The sequence below is a fragment of the Bombus affinis genome, chromosome 13 (genome assembly GCF_024516045.1).
Source record: "Bombus affinis isolate iyBomAffi1 chromosome 13, iyBomAffi1.2, whole genome shotgun sequence".
NCBI classification, from domain to species: domain Eukaryota; kingdom Metazoa; phylum Arthropoda; class Insecta; order Hymenoptera; family Apidae; genus Bombus; species Bombus affinis.
The window spans coordinates 4,429,565-4,445,640 of NC_066356.1; the positions used below are offsets into that span (position 1 = coordinate 4,429,565).

The 16,076-nt window shown below is 33.0% G+C and overlaps 1 protein-coding gene and 1 long non-coding RNA gene across 2 annotated transcripts; both read left to right on the forward strand.

The window, feature by feature from the left end:
• Nucleotides 1–6,085: 6,085 nt before the first annotated feature.
• LOC126923776 (uncharacterized) lies at nt 6,086–8,398 on the forward strand. Its single transcript, XR_007713312.1, has 4 exons — nt 6,086–6,399; nt 6,472–6,648; nt 7,639–7,809; nt 7,887–8,398. It is a non-coding gene; the product is annotated as an uncharacterized LOC126923776 (long non-coding RNA).
• A 643-nt stretch (nt 8,399–9,041) lies between these two features.
• On the forward strand, nt 9,042–13,476 carry LOC126923775 (segmentation protein even-skipped). Its single transcript, XM_050737562.1, has 4 exons — nt 9,042–9,395; nt 9,469–9,574; nt 10,829–11,013; nt 12,430–13,476. Exons 1-4 carry the CDS (start codon nt 9,387–9,389, stop codon nt 13,084–13,086), a joined length of 957 nt encoding a protein of 318 aa, XP_050593519.1. The 5' UTR covers nt 9,042–9,386; the 3' UTR covers nt 13,087–13,476.
• The last annotated feature ends 2,600 nt before the right edge of the window (nt 13,477–16,076 follow it).

Sequence of the window (16,076 nt, forward strand, 5' to 3'; positions counted from 1 at the left end):
TAATCTTCTTAAATATTAAAAGATTCTTAAAGTAGTGTATACTTTTTCACCTACCTCAACTCCGATGTAATGTTTATACATCGAAAACTAGATGATTCGAATTGCGGGATAAAGGTAATTAAAAGCTATTTTATTGGACCTATTGGTCTATTATAATTAGTATATTTCTGACCGTAAACTTAGTTTACGGGATATATATATAAATATATACACGTGCCAATTCTTGGTAGATATGGATCTGTATATATCAGAATGATTGAGAAGAAGTGATACATATATATGTAAACTGCTTAAGAGTTTAAACGCGGATAAACAAAGGGACTTTCTCTGTTTAACGGACAATGCGACCTTATTTGTCGTTATGAATAACCGATTTGCCAAACAGTCAATTCACAAAAGGACAGTGAGAGAAGAAGAATGATTTCGAGCATCAGAAATATACACGATTATAAGAAAGGATTATTTAGAATTTTGAAGATTGACCCAAGAAGAGTGGTAGTTTAGGACGTGGAAAATCGATTCTCGATTTTCAGGTAGACTTTGTACAAAGCTTTGTTATTTATTCTTATTTATTATCATTAATTATCATTAATTGTTGTTTAACTCTGTATTTTATCGAAGTATTGTTACAATAAACTCGATTTTCAGACTTAAGAATCGATCCCTGAATTATCCAAGTATTGAACATTATATATATATACTGTAAAAGGTGATATTTCAGACATCTTTAGAAAAGAGTTTTCTTTTACCAAAAAGACAAAATTCCACATAAGTAGCAAACAAGATATGCGCTGTTTATGATGACGGTCCTATAGCTGAAAGAACTGTGTGAAAGCGATTTGCTAGGTTTAAAGCTGGTGATTCCAGCCTTGAAGATTACCCTATACCACTGATAACAAACAGATCAAAACACTAATTAAGTATAATCCACGCTGTACGTATATATCGTTTTGATGGATTAAATCCCCACGATTTAACGGAAACAAAAACGATGGATTTGATAAGATAGATTATTACTATAATGTTGAGCGGAAAAGATCTTGGGGAAGGCGGAATGAATTATTTTGCCACCTCAAAAGCCAACCTTTACCCTAACAAAATTATACTCTGAGTCTAGTGGAACTGGAAAGAAATCCTGTATTCTGAGCTTTTACTAAACAACCAAACAATAAATTCGAAAAGTATTATTCACAATTAGATGAATTAAAGATAACAACTGAACAAAACCATTCAGAAATGGGAAATTAGCAAATGGGAAGGACATTGTGTTTCATCAGGACAATGCTCGGCCTCCTGTGGCTTTAACTACTCGACAAGAGCTGCCGCAGCTTGGTTGGGATGTGCTACTCCGCCCACCTTATTAGTATATAATTTCTATATAGTAATAAATAATATCACCCACAAAATATTATTTTCATGATGACGACATGGCACAATGTCTATAACTAAAGAGTTTGACAGACCAAATTCTCTCGTTACTCCTAACAACAAATAAGAAAGGAGTGCAGTACTTACGCCATACTAGTGCATAAAACTAAAAGTATAGAATATTTTAAATATTTTGTATCTTATATATATACTTTTTTATACTTATTTAGGAGCTTTTAAATTACATAACATTATAAAAGATTAACCATTGTTATCGATAAAATGTATAGTTTCTTAAAATGATATGGCTTAAAAATTGTTAGTTCCTATAGTACCTATAAAGCCATACCAAAATATAAAACTAAAAGTGCAATATTTTTTTCTACACCTAATAACATATAGTCGAATCGATGGAAATCCTTGAAATTTGGAAGCGACTGTAGGTTCGCGAATCGAGAGGAGATAATTGGCGCGAACAGCCGGTGCAGATGCGGTCGCAATCATGCCGCTGATTAAACGGTTTGATTAAGCGCCTAATTTACTTGCGTGTACGGTGTAACGTTGGTTTATGCGAAATCTATAAACTGCCTAGGTCCACCCTCTCGTGTGCGTGAAAATTACGTCCGCGAGAGAGAGACCAGCGGCTATCGACCGATGTGATGAGCTCGTTCCACGTGTTTTACGTTCTACCGAATAATGTTATCTACCTTGTTCCACGATCTATCCTGATCACCATACGTTCTCTATAACTTCTCTATATAGTGTCGGTAAAAGACGTTATATTTTCTCATAAAAACAAATATTCCGTGTACACGGTATCATTTTATGAGTCGATTTTCTGAATTTGCGTATCCAGCGCAAACTGGTATAAATGGGGTATTTGCGAGGATGAAACTTTTAGATAATAGAGGACTCGATGCTCGTGATTCGACCCGAAAAATCCTGTGAAACGTTTTTATTCTTGACTGGATAGCATTTAGAAAGAGAAACGTTTTCTATGGAGAAATAACTTTTTTAATTAGGAAAGCGTGAATACTATTTTAGTTTTTCGTGATACGGGCGTTTATTTTTTCCCCCAGATATTATTTAACATTGTGGTATTGTGTAATTGAAGGAGAGAAAGAAGGAAATTAAGGACGGAAAAGGAAGGGAGAAGGGTATTTCATTTAACAAGTTGACCACTGATGGTTATATAGGTGCCACGCGCAAATGATTTTCAAATGGTATTTGAAAGGTTGACAAGTTTTGAAAAGGAAAATTTTCAACGAGTTCCGCTCAGTAGATAACGTGTTAAGATGTAATTATAAATTAATCAGCAAAGGGTTACGTAGTAGATTTTCTGACTAGGAAATCAAAAATACCAGTTGAATTTTTGACGAATGAGATAATAATTTACACTCGATGATATCTCTAATAAAAACATGAAAACAGTTCTGACTTGCCACACGTTGCACTCTGTTAATCTTCTCCCTAAAATGCACGATTTATCATCGATTTCAGAAGACTGTGACATTTATAAAAGAGCTTCATTTACGAACTGCCTATCACATAAAACCTACTGAAATCCGTACTATTGGCTTCACAAATTTCCCAAATCGACCGTTCCACATATTCACCTGTTGCGAACTAAATGTTTTCCAAAAAATTGGGAGAAAGACAACAACCAAAATCAGTATCGTATTTTGTAAAAATTGTCTACATTGCGATCGTTTACTTTACCAATCACTGTGGCATAATCTTGTCAATTTTCCTTCTAAATAATATTTTAGAATTTTATTCCAATTTTATTTAGTTTTTTTATTCCAGCGTTGTTATTTTTAAAAAAAGTAGTATCGTATTTCCACGTGGAAAGGGAAATAAATTTTTAAGCGTCTTTTCTTTTCAAAAACAATCTTAATTACAAAGAAAAAGACGAAAACAAATCCTGCAACGATGATGAAAGTTTACGCAGTTTTCTTCCTAGCTATAAAGAAATTTTCCAAGCTAGCTATTTGTATAAGTTCTCTGGTAAGCGAATTAAGAATTGGAAAAAATCAGAAAGGGCTTCGGCGAAAGAATCGAATTTTTACGGTGTAATCAATTTTTACATCGTTGGAAATCTATTTGCATAGGTTTCCGCTAGCGTTTAGCTTTAAAGTTTTCGAATTAACCCCTTGAGCACCTTTCGCCGAGAAAAAAACACCTAATTTGTTCTGCAGGTGAGCAATTTGCCAGATTAAGGAGTTTAGTGCTTTTTTAGGAACTGAGAAACTCTTTGTTTTAATTAACAATCTGCCTCAGTACTATCTGCGAACCTAGACTTGTACTTTTTGCATCTCAAGGATATTGTCGCAATTAATTGCATTATTACGTTCTAAAAATTGTTGCTATACCATTATCCTTTAATAAATACCCTAATTTAATTTCGTCTTTAATTTCTAGACTCGCAGAAAAGGTGTTTTGAAATTTTTTTTTTAGAAAAAGGAATGAAAATATAAATATGAATATTTAACTGAATATAAATATGCAAAGTTTAATTGGGGAAGCTACGAGAGCTTATGCGAATACACATTATAAAATAAAACCAAAAATTATAACAATGACTATTGATTAAATACATTAATCGTTATTAAATTAAATGCATTAATTACATTTATATTCACATTTTTTATGTAAATAAAAAATGAATTTTATAATAGCCAAATTATGTACATTAAAATTATGATTGTCCATTTTAATACTTTGTTGATATTATATATGAACATTTTTAATAAGGTCACAGATGTTGAAGATTTTATTAAGTACTCGTCTCTTTAATTTACAATGACCTGAAAAGTCATTCTATATTGGGCTTCACGGTCGTATTGTAACGAGCGTCGTTTCTGTCCTTTTTAAGTTCGTTTCTTTCGGATGTTTACAGGGCCCCAACCCCCACCCCTAAACAACAAAACAAAACAAACAAAAAGATGCTCCAGATTTAATTGCTAGTTGTATTTCAATGAAAAATCCTAGTTACCGTACCCGTAAAAAGATCGACGCTATTTTCCCTCTCGATTGTTCCTAATAAGAACCGATAAGTTTACATACCCAAAGCATAAATTACGGAAACAAATTTCACTATTAGAGATGTTCCGGTTTAAGCCATGACCTACGTAAAGTAAACCTTACTACCTAAATACATTATCAGGTATCCAAATTTTCAACAGGTACTTATTTGGAATTTTTCATAATTTTATGGACAATTACAGAATGAATATTCTGACTTACGTAATGTTGAATGGTAAGATGGAACAGAAATGTAGATATACAGATGTAGACATAACACGTACAATAAATATTTTCAAGTAAAAAATTCAAAAAATTTGAATAAATGATAAACGATAAGCGAGTACGCGCCGTTAAAAAATGGAAACCGATCATGAGTGAAACACAAATGAATTCGAATAACGAACGGACAATAAGTGAATGTTCTTAGGTGTCAAATTTTTCGTAGAATAAGATAGAAACATAACACGTGGATGGTAATTATTTTACAATATTTGAAGGAGAACATGAGTAAATTATGGAGAATGGAAGCTATCACAATTTAGCTATTTTAGCTATTAGCGAATAGCTAAAAAGAACTTGGAATCAAGAATAAGTCAAGAGCGACTATTGTTAAGTATAGAATTCTTATGATGATGGATGGTACCATGGAAGCTATATCAGGTCTGTAAATATGAAACCGAAATTTGCCTATAGATGGCCCTAACTGATAATGTAGTTATCATTAAACGGCGTCATTGATGCCAAAAGTCTTTGTTGACATCTCACAAACATTTTCGATTCAGAACAATACAAGTTTCATACAACAGCATAGTTTGTAATAGCGTTGAACATGTCAAATTTTGTGCCTGGAAACTACGATTCGCGGACAGCATTGATTTTCTGTTATCATTTGAAGAAAACTGCTGCAGAATCGCATCGAATAATTGTCGAAGCTTACGGCGAGCATGCTCTTGGTAAATCACAGTGTTTTGAGTGGTTTAAGAAATTTAGAAGTGGCAATTTTGACGTGAGCAACGAAGAACGTGGAACGTGGAACGTGATCTATTATGAGCTGTCAAAACCTGGCGAAACCGTTAATAATGAGCGCTACCGACAACAAATGATCGATTTGAATCAAGCTTTGCGTGAAAATCGACTAGAATATCACAAAAGGCAACACAAAGTAATTTTGCTTCATGATAATGCACCATCACATACAAAACACACAGCATCACAGCAAAACCGGTCAAGAAAACGATTGAAGCGTTCAGTTGGGAAATACTTCCGCACGCGGCTTACTCACAGGCTTGACTCCGTCCGACTACTATTTATTTGCATCGATGGGACACGCACTTTCTGACCAGCACTTTGCTTCTTACGAAAATGTACGAAAATAACTCGATGACTGGTTTGCCTCAAAAGAGCGACAGTTTCTTTGGCGTGGCATCCACCAATTGCCAGACAGGTGGGGAAAATGTGTAGCTAGCGATGGGCAATATTTCGAATAAAATATTTTTAATTATTTTCATACAATAAACGTGTATTTTCTATAGAAAAAATCCGGTTTTATATTTACATTCCTGGTAGAAGCAAACATGTGGTCTAAGTAAACACAGTTGCTAATGTGCTGAAGTGATTTGTCCTTTAAGTTAAATAACTTGATAACATTTTGCTTACATTAACATTTGCAATAACTTAATAACAAAAACACAGTTGCTAATGTGCTGAAGTGATTTGTCCTTTAAGTTAAATAACTTAATAACATTTAAATAATCTTAACAGATAAATATCGCCTATCATTACACGAAACAAATTAAGTCTTAAAACGTTTAATAAGTAATTTAATAAAAAAAATCATCAAGCAATTTGTAAAATTACATAAGTTTGTGCTAATGCCAAAATACATTGTAACTTAAATACTCTATAACTTTTTGTTGGAAAAATATTTCTTCGATCTATCAATGCACATAGTTATCAAGCTTTATGGTTTTTAATGGATGTAAATCGTCATCAAGGTTTCGAGAAGTAAGTTCACGAAATATTCAATTTATTTTCACGTGTCATAATATATCATTTTGCTTTTTTCTACTATTGCAGATAAATTAAAGCCGAATCAAAGCGTGCATCGCAGTTTGTTCGTCGGTGAGAGAGACTGATTAAAGATTAACAAGAACTAGAGAGTTTGGTGTCGTCGTAAACGTCGAACAGCGCCGGTCGTGCAAAAATTATTAGCAATCTCTGGTCCAATTTTCAACATTGTGCTCGTTGTTCTAGGTATAGCCATGTTATGTAAACTCGATGTAATTTTGAACGATATGTCATTAGTATTGTCTACGCAGACCGAAGGTAAACAGAGTTATTGAACGAATTAAGCTAAGAATAGCTAATAAAATTTGATTTACTCTGCCTGATTTACTAGGAAATACCTATGCATATATATATATATATATATATATATATATATATATATATATGCTATATGTATATATATATGTATATATGCTATATGTATATATATATGTATATATATATATATATAGCCGTCTATTAATACCTGGACTATACAGTAAGATATATACCTGTGTAAGAAGTATATATCAATATAATCTTTTATAGTCAATTTTAGTTCAACTTACCGTCATTAACGCAGTATTTGCCTTTAGAACTATATTTCTGTTTTCACATCGTAAAAGCATTGAGGGATACTAAAAGATTTGGCAGGGTCCATTTCATAGAGGTTAAAACAATGGGATTTATGCAGTATAATAACTAGCAGGTAATTAAAAAGCATAAAACACATCATTCGCTTAACGATTTTTATGAATCACGGATTACTGTATATTCTGCTTTTAAGTCAATAATAATTTCATAGCACATTCACATTTGCCTTCTACTATATTTCTCAACATTTAAATGCTATCGAAGGTGACATTTCACTTTTATGTTATTTGTAATTATTGCAAAAAATAATTTTCTATTTTTTGCCTAATATTGACTCATACTAGAACGCTTAATTTCATTTGTGCGTCCCTATCGATCAACCTGATTCGAATTACAAATAAACAAACAATAATTTCTCTTCATACGTTACGTAACAAAATTATTAATTATTATAACGATTTTATTAAAAAGGGCATTTAATTACGAACAACCGAATAAGCAGCAATTTTTCTTTAAATAGTAATTTATACTGTGAAATTGTTATATATAGTACAAGAAACAACTTTTTTATTTCGTTTCATTTAACGTTGTTGATATTTTTAGGGAAGTTTTGGCGGACAAAATAAACGCTTCGCGAAATGTTGCTGCTCGGCATGGAGGGGAGAAAGGCAACAGGAGAAGAGGACGATGCAACTTTTACAATTGTCCGGTCATTTAAAATAGAGCAAAGTTTTTACGAGGACAGTTGCGCTTGAGGAAAACTCCGTAATAGTGGTAGGAAGTCAGAGTTCTTTGCTTTTTATGACATTATTGCGCGCTGGGTCTCTTTCACAAAAATCTTCCGTCTTCAGGCATGTTTCCTACTACAATGGTTACAGTCGCTGGATGTTTTTTCGAACAGTTTCGGTTTCCTGTACATCAAAATTGGTCAAATTTTTGTCGAATGTTACTAACGAACTATGGATATGCAAATTTGTATCTCCGCACAATTGGTGAAAAAGAATCGGAATAGAATTATTCTTCACATTTTTGCGCACTTAAAGTTCCCGTAAATGAAATAAAATGAAAAAGTGAAACAATAATTTTCAAATTATCATAGAATGGAAAATTAACTATTTCAGAGCAAAATTTCATTTTGTATGATAAATCTGTAGCCGATATATCAAAATATAAATGTAGGAAATAATGTAGAAAACGAGAGAAAATATTGCACCGCGACCAATGATTGTCGGTAATATCAAAAAATTGTAGAAAAACAGAAAACGCTATTTCCTCTCTCATAAAATGATTCATTTTTAGGTATGGACTTATTTGATGTATGTATACTTGGAAATGCCACAGTCATTTCCCATTCATTGTTATAATTTATTAATATTATATTCACATATATATATATATATATAGGATTATGAATCATAATATATATATATATATATATATATATATATTATCATTAATTATATATATATGATATTATGATTTATTATGAAAAAGAAATAAATGAAAAACCATTCATACAACAGTATGTCTATTAATAGTATTCTTAACACGATACGTATGTTTTATTTGAAAATATCGTACATATTATAGATCGATATAATATGATGACGAAATAATAAAATAGTTCTGTAACAAAAGGGATCATTGTGTATATGCATATATATATATATATACTTTCTTTTGTAGAATTATTTTGTTGCTTATATATGCAATGATCGTTTTTATTACAGGATTACTGTATTACCTTTCATTAAACTTTCATTAAAATTTTACAACCAATCGAAGCTTCTTTGTTTCATTCAAACATAATTAATTTACTATAAGTCAGTATATTAGCCAACTAATCATAACCAATTGAGATTCAATAGCGTGCGGAAGTTCACAATTGTTCTATTCGACCGAATTTGCTTAGGGAAATAACGACAGATAATTTCCACAAGCTTGCATGCATAAGCTAATGGTGTTGCCTCATCTGGCGGAAAAAAAATGCGTTTTCAGTGAAAAAAGAGAGAGAGGAAGAGTAGGTTTGAATGGGAGAGAATGGGCAGGACCAACGGCACCATTGGCCAATGAAACGCCAATGCACTGAGAATCTACCAATCACCACACGCAGCGGAACAATGGTTTCTCGGGGTAAGGCGAGCTGTATAAATCGCTACTTCAGTCCTTCCTTCGCGGCAAAGCCTTATATCGTTCGTTGGAGTTCCGCTGGACGGACTAGATTTAGTCCGCAGTAAACAGCCGAGGTCTCATTCGTGTGGAACGTGGTATAAATCGTCGATGAATGTTAGTGAAAATCAACGAAGTTTGTAACAAGACAAATTTTAAGATATAACAGTGTGTTGTGTAACATGATACAAGTAAGTGAATTCATATTTTATGAATAAAACCAAAATGTAAGGATTTCAAAGGAATTTCGATGATCAACAATAGGATCAAAGAGAAGATGAAACTATCGTCGTGGATCTTGTACCTCCACAGTATCAGATGAGTCCTCCACGCAGCCCGTCGCCGAATATATCAAAGACTCCTGAGAAAGGTTTGTGATAAAACGTCCGTCAGACATTTTTTAGTAAATAGTTTGTGTGAACGATTTGAATTTTGAAAATCCATTGGTTCCATTGGTTTTACTAAAAACTGTCAGTTTTAAGAATAACAAAGGCATTAGTCCTTATAGACTGTAGGCTATTTGTCGATTGCTTGGAATAGATTTGAACGTTATTAAAATTGTTAGATTATTATTAATATCAAACACTGTATGTTTACATCGATAGAAAATGTGTAAGTTGGTATTCACCGATGGGACAGATCAATACATTCTTTAACGTTTACAAGTAATAATGAACGGATAATACTGTGTTTGGAGAACTAACTGTACACAAAGTTGACGTAATTGATCATTGTTGTTGTGTTCGAATGCCGTTCGCGATTAAATATGAAATTCTTACTAATGGATATCCATTTGGCGTGGTTCGGTTTTGAAAATATAAATTCTAGAGAATTTTTCAAGGCCTTCCTTGTTGACCGTTTTCTTTATTATAGAAATTATTTTATGGTTATCGTTTAGGGAAAGATTATTTCGTCATCATAAAAGATCAATTTATTGCCAAGGATTTGGGGTTTCCTAAAGAAAATTTTAGTATTCGTCGTCCCTTGTTTGCACTTCAAGGGTACAAATTACTTAATTACCTCATTTATATATTTTACAATTACGATTATTATTTATTATTATTACCCAAATAGGGGTATATGACGAATCTTTGAATCGTTAATTCTAGGAATTTTCGGATTATAAAATAATCCCATTATAGAAATATAAGTATTACATATAATATATATATATATATATATAGTATGTACATATAATATATAATAACAAAAATACAGTAATCCGCATTAAATATCTGTGCAGTATTAAATGAAAAAGATTTTAACTCTGAAACCAATCTTGCGCAAAAGAAAAGAAAACAGCAGAATGTAGTGTTCAAATAAAGCAGTTCAAATGAAGACTAGCTATCGTTTTCTTTCCGTCCTAGCTATCCTCCAACATTGTTTTTGTCTTTCTCTCATTCATTCTCTCCCTTTTTATGTGACTCTAAAAACGATCATCTACTACCATTTTTTTTTTTCGGGACAAATTGCAGCGTTTTCGTTGATGTAACGCGAGTGTTTTGTATCGTTTCGAATGATTTTTCGATTTTGTCCGAATTTATGGTTTTTGAGATACTTCTCTAAATGCGACGTAATCTTGCGAAAGTATTAAAACATTTTCGAATTTATTATCGATCTTCAGATGCTACGGTATCGCAACAGCAACCGTTATCGTCGATGGACCCGAATATTAGAAGATATAGGACAGCATTTACTCGGGAACAACTATCGAGACTAGAGAAAGAATTTCACAGAGAGAATTACGTTAGCAGGCCTAGAAGATGCGAATTGGCGGCAGAATTACATTTGCCGGAATCAACAATCAAGGTAATAAAGCTAGTAATTATCAAACGACCAATTATACAAATCGTCTCTGAACGCCATTACGACAGAATATTTATCGAAGGTTAGCAAACATATTGCAATAAATTTTAGTAAACAATGAGCTCACCTTTCGGACTATGCGTAGAAAAGCGTTCTATTAACACCTCGCTGTGTTTAATTGATGTCGGTAATCGACAATGACGATAGTATATATTCAGGAAGAAACCTTGAATATCGTTTCGTTTCGTCCTGCGCAATTTCGTCGAGCGAACCTTTTGCTTCAAGACGTTAAAACCTCTGTTACTTATTAAATAAAATATCAATAAAATAGAGGGAAAGATTATTATATTGTTTATGAATCGGAGACCAAAAGTATTTTGTAATAATCGAATAATAATTACATAATAATCGAATAATAAAAAGTACATTAAATAGTAATTAAGAGTTTTGCTGGAACAGTATGAATAAGAACGTCTGACTGTTTTTACATAGACTGCCATGTTTGATTGGCGATTATAGCTCGAAAAGAGGAGAGGGAGACTCGCCAGAGTCCGCTGCCGATTCTTTTTCCTCCTCCTTTTTTTTTTTTTATTTCACTCCGACGGCCAAGCAAACAGTCAATCACGGAGAGCAAACAAAAGCTTCTTGGTCTTTGGTTTGCTTCTGAATCTCCCTTGATCCTTTTTCCGTGACTTCTTAATTTCTTTCGACCACGACCGGTCGATCCGGTTCGAGGTGTTAAACACTTTAATTAGCGGTTTTTCCGTGTTACCTTTGACTTTAATGGATCCCTTAATTTCTCATCTCGCGCTGCCTGGACCGTACAATAGCTATAAAACCGTCTACCGATGGAAATGATCGAGGTGTTAAATGGTAGAAACGTTAGGCACCGGACAGCCTTCGTGTATCTCCGATCCTGCATCTTTACTTTGAAATCTTCAATGTATTAAACCTAAGAAACATCTTCCGCCTCTACTTTTCCTTTAATCATTCAGCATCTAAATCTAAGCTTTACAATTCGTAGGATATAACATTGAAATGAGCGCGATTTTTACCAAATCTCGAAAATACTATAATAAAACAACGTTACGCACAAACACTAACATTCTTACATCACATATATCCTCCTTCTACCTTTCATCTCTGTAAAAATTCAACATCCAAATTCAATCTTTATTATCTAATTTGTAAAATCAACCATCGAAATACATTTGATACAGCAGATATCTCAAAAATACTCTAAAACTTGTTCCCTTAAAGTTGTTCCCTTCTACCTTCCAACCTCTGAAAACTTGCAACACGTAAGACTAACTTTAATCTTATTATTCGATTTATATTTCATAATTCTAATTTTAGCCTTATATCATATACAGTCATCGAAACATATACATCTAATGTTCAGATGATATCTAAATGTAGGTTTGGTTCCAAAACCGTCGGATGAAAGACAAGCGGCAAAGGATGGCCATGGCGTGGCCATACGCGATGTACACGGATCCAACGTTAGCGGCAACCCTCTTGGCAGCAGCAACAGCAAGTCTGCCATCTCCCTACCATACAGCTCCGGGTCTACCACCTACTCATCTGGGCCACAGCTACCCAACAGCGGCAGCTTATTACGCCACAAGATATACGCCGTACCCTACAGCATCTACGGGCGCATCTTCACTTCATCGGCCACATCCTCGCAACGCGGCTGCGTATCCACATCTCCTGCAGCCTCACCCTCCTCTACAACCCATACATCTACCGAACTTGGGCGTTTCTACAGTGGGAAATACCGCCTTTCAGGTGAGCAACCCACCCACTAGCGCGTCGACCACTTACATGCCGACGCTATTACCCGAGTCCTTGAGTCCAGTTCACTCGGACGCCTCCAGTGACTGCGACTGCGTCGGGGCTCAAAATCACCATCCTCATCACAACAACAACCAACAACAAATACTCGAGAAAAGCTCGTCATCCAATAGCAACCATACCACTCAACAGCAGATCAAACTACCCACAGGTATCAGTTTATCTACCAGTATTCAACTACCTCCCAAGCCGCCATTATTTCAACCATATACAATGTGAGTTGAAAACACTGGAAAGAGTGAAATAGATTAGACTCCGTTTAAGGAATCAATCGACTGAAATTAACAGAACCTACAATATATATAAACATCGCTTGAAACGATGTAATGGTACCTGCTGAGCACGGTTCATTGTGTGAATATATGTAAAATAATCTTTGTACATACGTAGATAAGTGTTTAAGTGTTGATTAGAGACTTTTAAGTTAATTTAAGACATCATTCGTTCGATTTGGTTATGACCGCTTTTATTACAGAAATATTTTTGAAGGCGTTGAAGAATAATTACGAATTCAGCATTACACTACACTTAGGAATCTAGTATACTTGCCCTCTAACAAACTGTAATTTTATGAATGTACAATCGATAAATTGGGAGGTGAAATCGAAAATATGGAATATATATATATATATATATATATATTTATATAATTAAATATATTTAATTATATAATTATATATATATTTATAAATTATATAATTATATATATATATTTATAAATTAAATACATATATATATTTATAGATATATATATTTATATATATATTTATTAACTTTATATATATATATATGTATTTATTCACTTTATATATATCTATTCACATTATTATATATATATATCTATTCACATCATCATATATATATGCTTATATATATATATATATATATATATCTATTCACTTTATATATGTAGTATCAGAAAGGATAGGATTGGGATAATTTAGATTTGTAAAATTCTCCTAATACTATTTATTTAAGAAAAATGAGAATAACAGAGATTAATTGGACAGAGAACGACGAACGTTCAACTTGAACTAAACGCAAAAATCTTATTCTACTCAAATCACTCACGCAACTCTATAACTCTAACAACTCAATCTCTCAACAACGCTAGCAACTCAGGCAATTCCACTGACTCTGTCAACTCTATTCTTCGGCTTCTCGACTAACTCTGACCTCTCGACTCACTCTCACTTCTCACACTTCTCATTCACACACTCTGACCTCTCCGTCAACACTCTTTGAACCCAAATCGTCCCCCTCCATTAGCGTTATTTTTTCCTTTCTTTAATCTCATTATGCCAACACTCCGCAAGAACTAGGTGACCTTAGTCACATAGGCTATTTTCCTATGTAAACTAACAACTGAAGGACAGACGACATTGTTTTGGTTAGTTTCTAACCAGGTTTTTTCCTCACGATACTACATATATATTCACTTTATATATAGATATTTATATATATACAGGGTGCATAGTAACTGGTGGTGGTACAAGCGGAAAAGGAGTGATTCTACGCGAAAAAAGTCGAAAATATATATATATATCTTTTTTTATTTATTATTTGTATTCACAATTTATCCAATTTGGACATTTCGTAGAATTTTTTAACAGTTATATTAACATGTAGGTGGCTACCCGGGGTGGCTAGCGGGCTACCATCCTCGCGTTTGCTAGGTCATATCCTTTGTGAAGTCTGTTGGGTGCTTCCTTTTTAGCCTTCTATCCATGTTTGTGGCTTTGAACGTTTCCGCTGCTAGTCGGTTTGGGTGCTATTCTTGCCTCGTATCTGAAGTCGAAAATATAGAATAGATATTTTTCGTTTGAGGCTTTATTTTCTATTATATATATATACATATATATATATATATATATATATATATATATATAATAAAAAATATATATATATAAATAGAAAATAAAGCCTCAAACGAAAAAATTTATATATATTTATATATATATATAAAATATATAAAAAAATATATATATGAATAGAAAATAAAGGCTCAAACTAAAAATTTTTATTCTATATTTTATTCTATATATAAATAAATATATATATATATATTTATATATATATATATATTTATTTATATATAGAATAGAATAGAATATTTATATATAAATATATATTTATATATATATATATATACAGGGTGGTTAGTAACTGGTGGTACAAGCGGAAAGGGGGTGATTCTACGCGAAAAAAGAAGTCAAAAATATAGAATAAAAATTTTTCGTTTGAGGCTTCCCCATTTTTCAAGTGCATTGGTCCCTTATCGCCGTATGTTTATATATCGACACATGAAATGTATACACAAAGTCGGCACGAACTTATGAGATGACCTAATATATATATATATATATATATATATATTTATATGTCGGGTTTTCGTCGGGTTTCGTTTCTACGTAAAATCATTAAAAACACAATAGACAAAATGGGAGGTGTACGTTTAGTAATGGTATTTTCTACTTCTCGTATTACTACTATGTCAATCGTTCTTTTGCCAGAAAATCTCGAGGCTACGGATTCTTTAACCCTTTGAGTGCTGAATACTCGCGGTCTATGCCGTCCGTACGGACGGCGCGCGTCTAGCGCTGACGGTCGCTGTGGACGGAATACTTTTTCGTTAGACTGAACTCTGTTGATTGACTATTCAAAGCCCAAATCGTAATAAGTTATAGTAATTCTTTTGCACGAAATTAAATGATTCAAGGGCGTTATTTTTTAGTTATTTTTAATTATTTATTATGAACATTGAAATTTACAGTTAACTAGAATTTGGGTAATAAACTAGAAAACAATAAACTAGAAACCTAAATTTAGTAAATATAACACAAGTTAATAATTTAGTTGTGTGTGAAAAATTCAGTGCTTGAGAAAATTAAAAAAATCAGATGTAGAGTTTTCTTACAAATGGTGACCACTTCAACAATAACGAGGCACTATTGGCATTTGTTTACTGCTGTAAGGAATGCATTTATGTTTATTTCACACAAACGTAATAGTATTACTTCTGTGTAGGTGTTCGGAAAAATTGAAAAACCCATACATGCGTCCTTAGTTCATGCCGAGCACTTATAGAAAACGCATATATATGTCCTTAGTCCACACCGATAGCTTTCGCCAGACACCTATATGCGCCCACAGCACTCAAAGGGTTAATTAGTATATACTCGGCTCCGGAATCGAAGTAAAATCGAAAC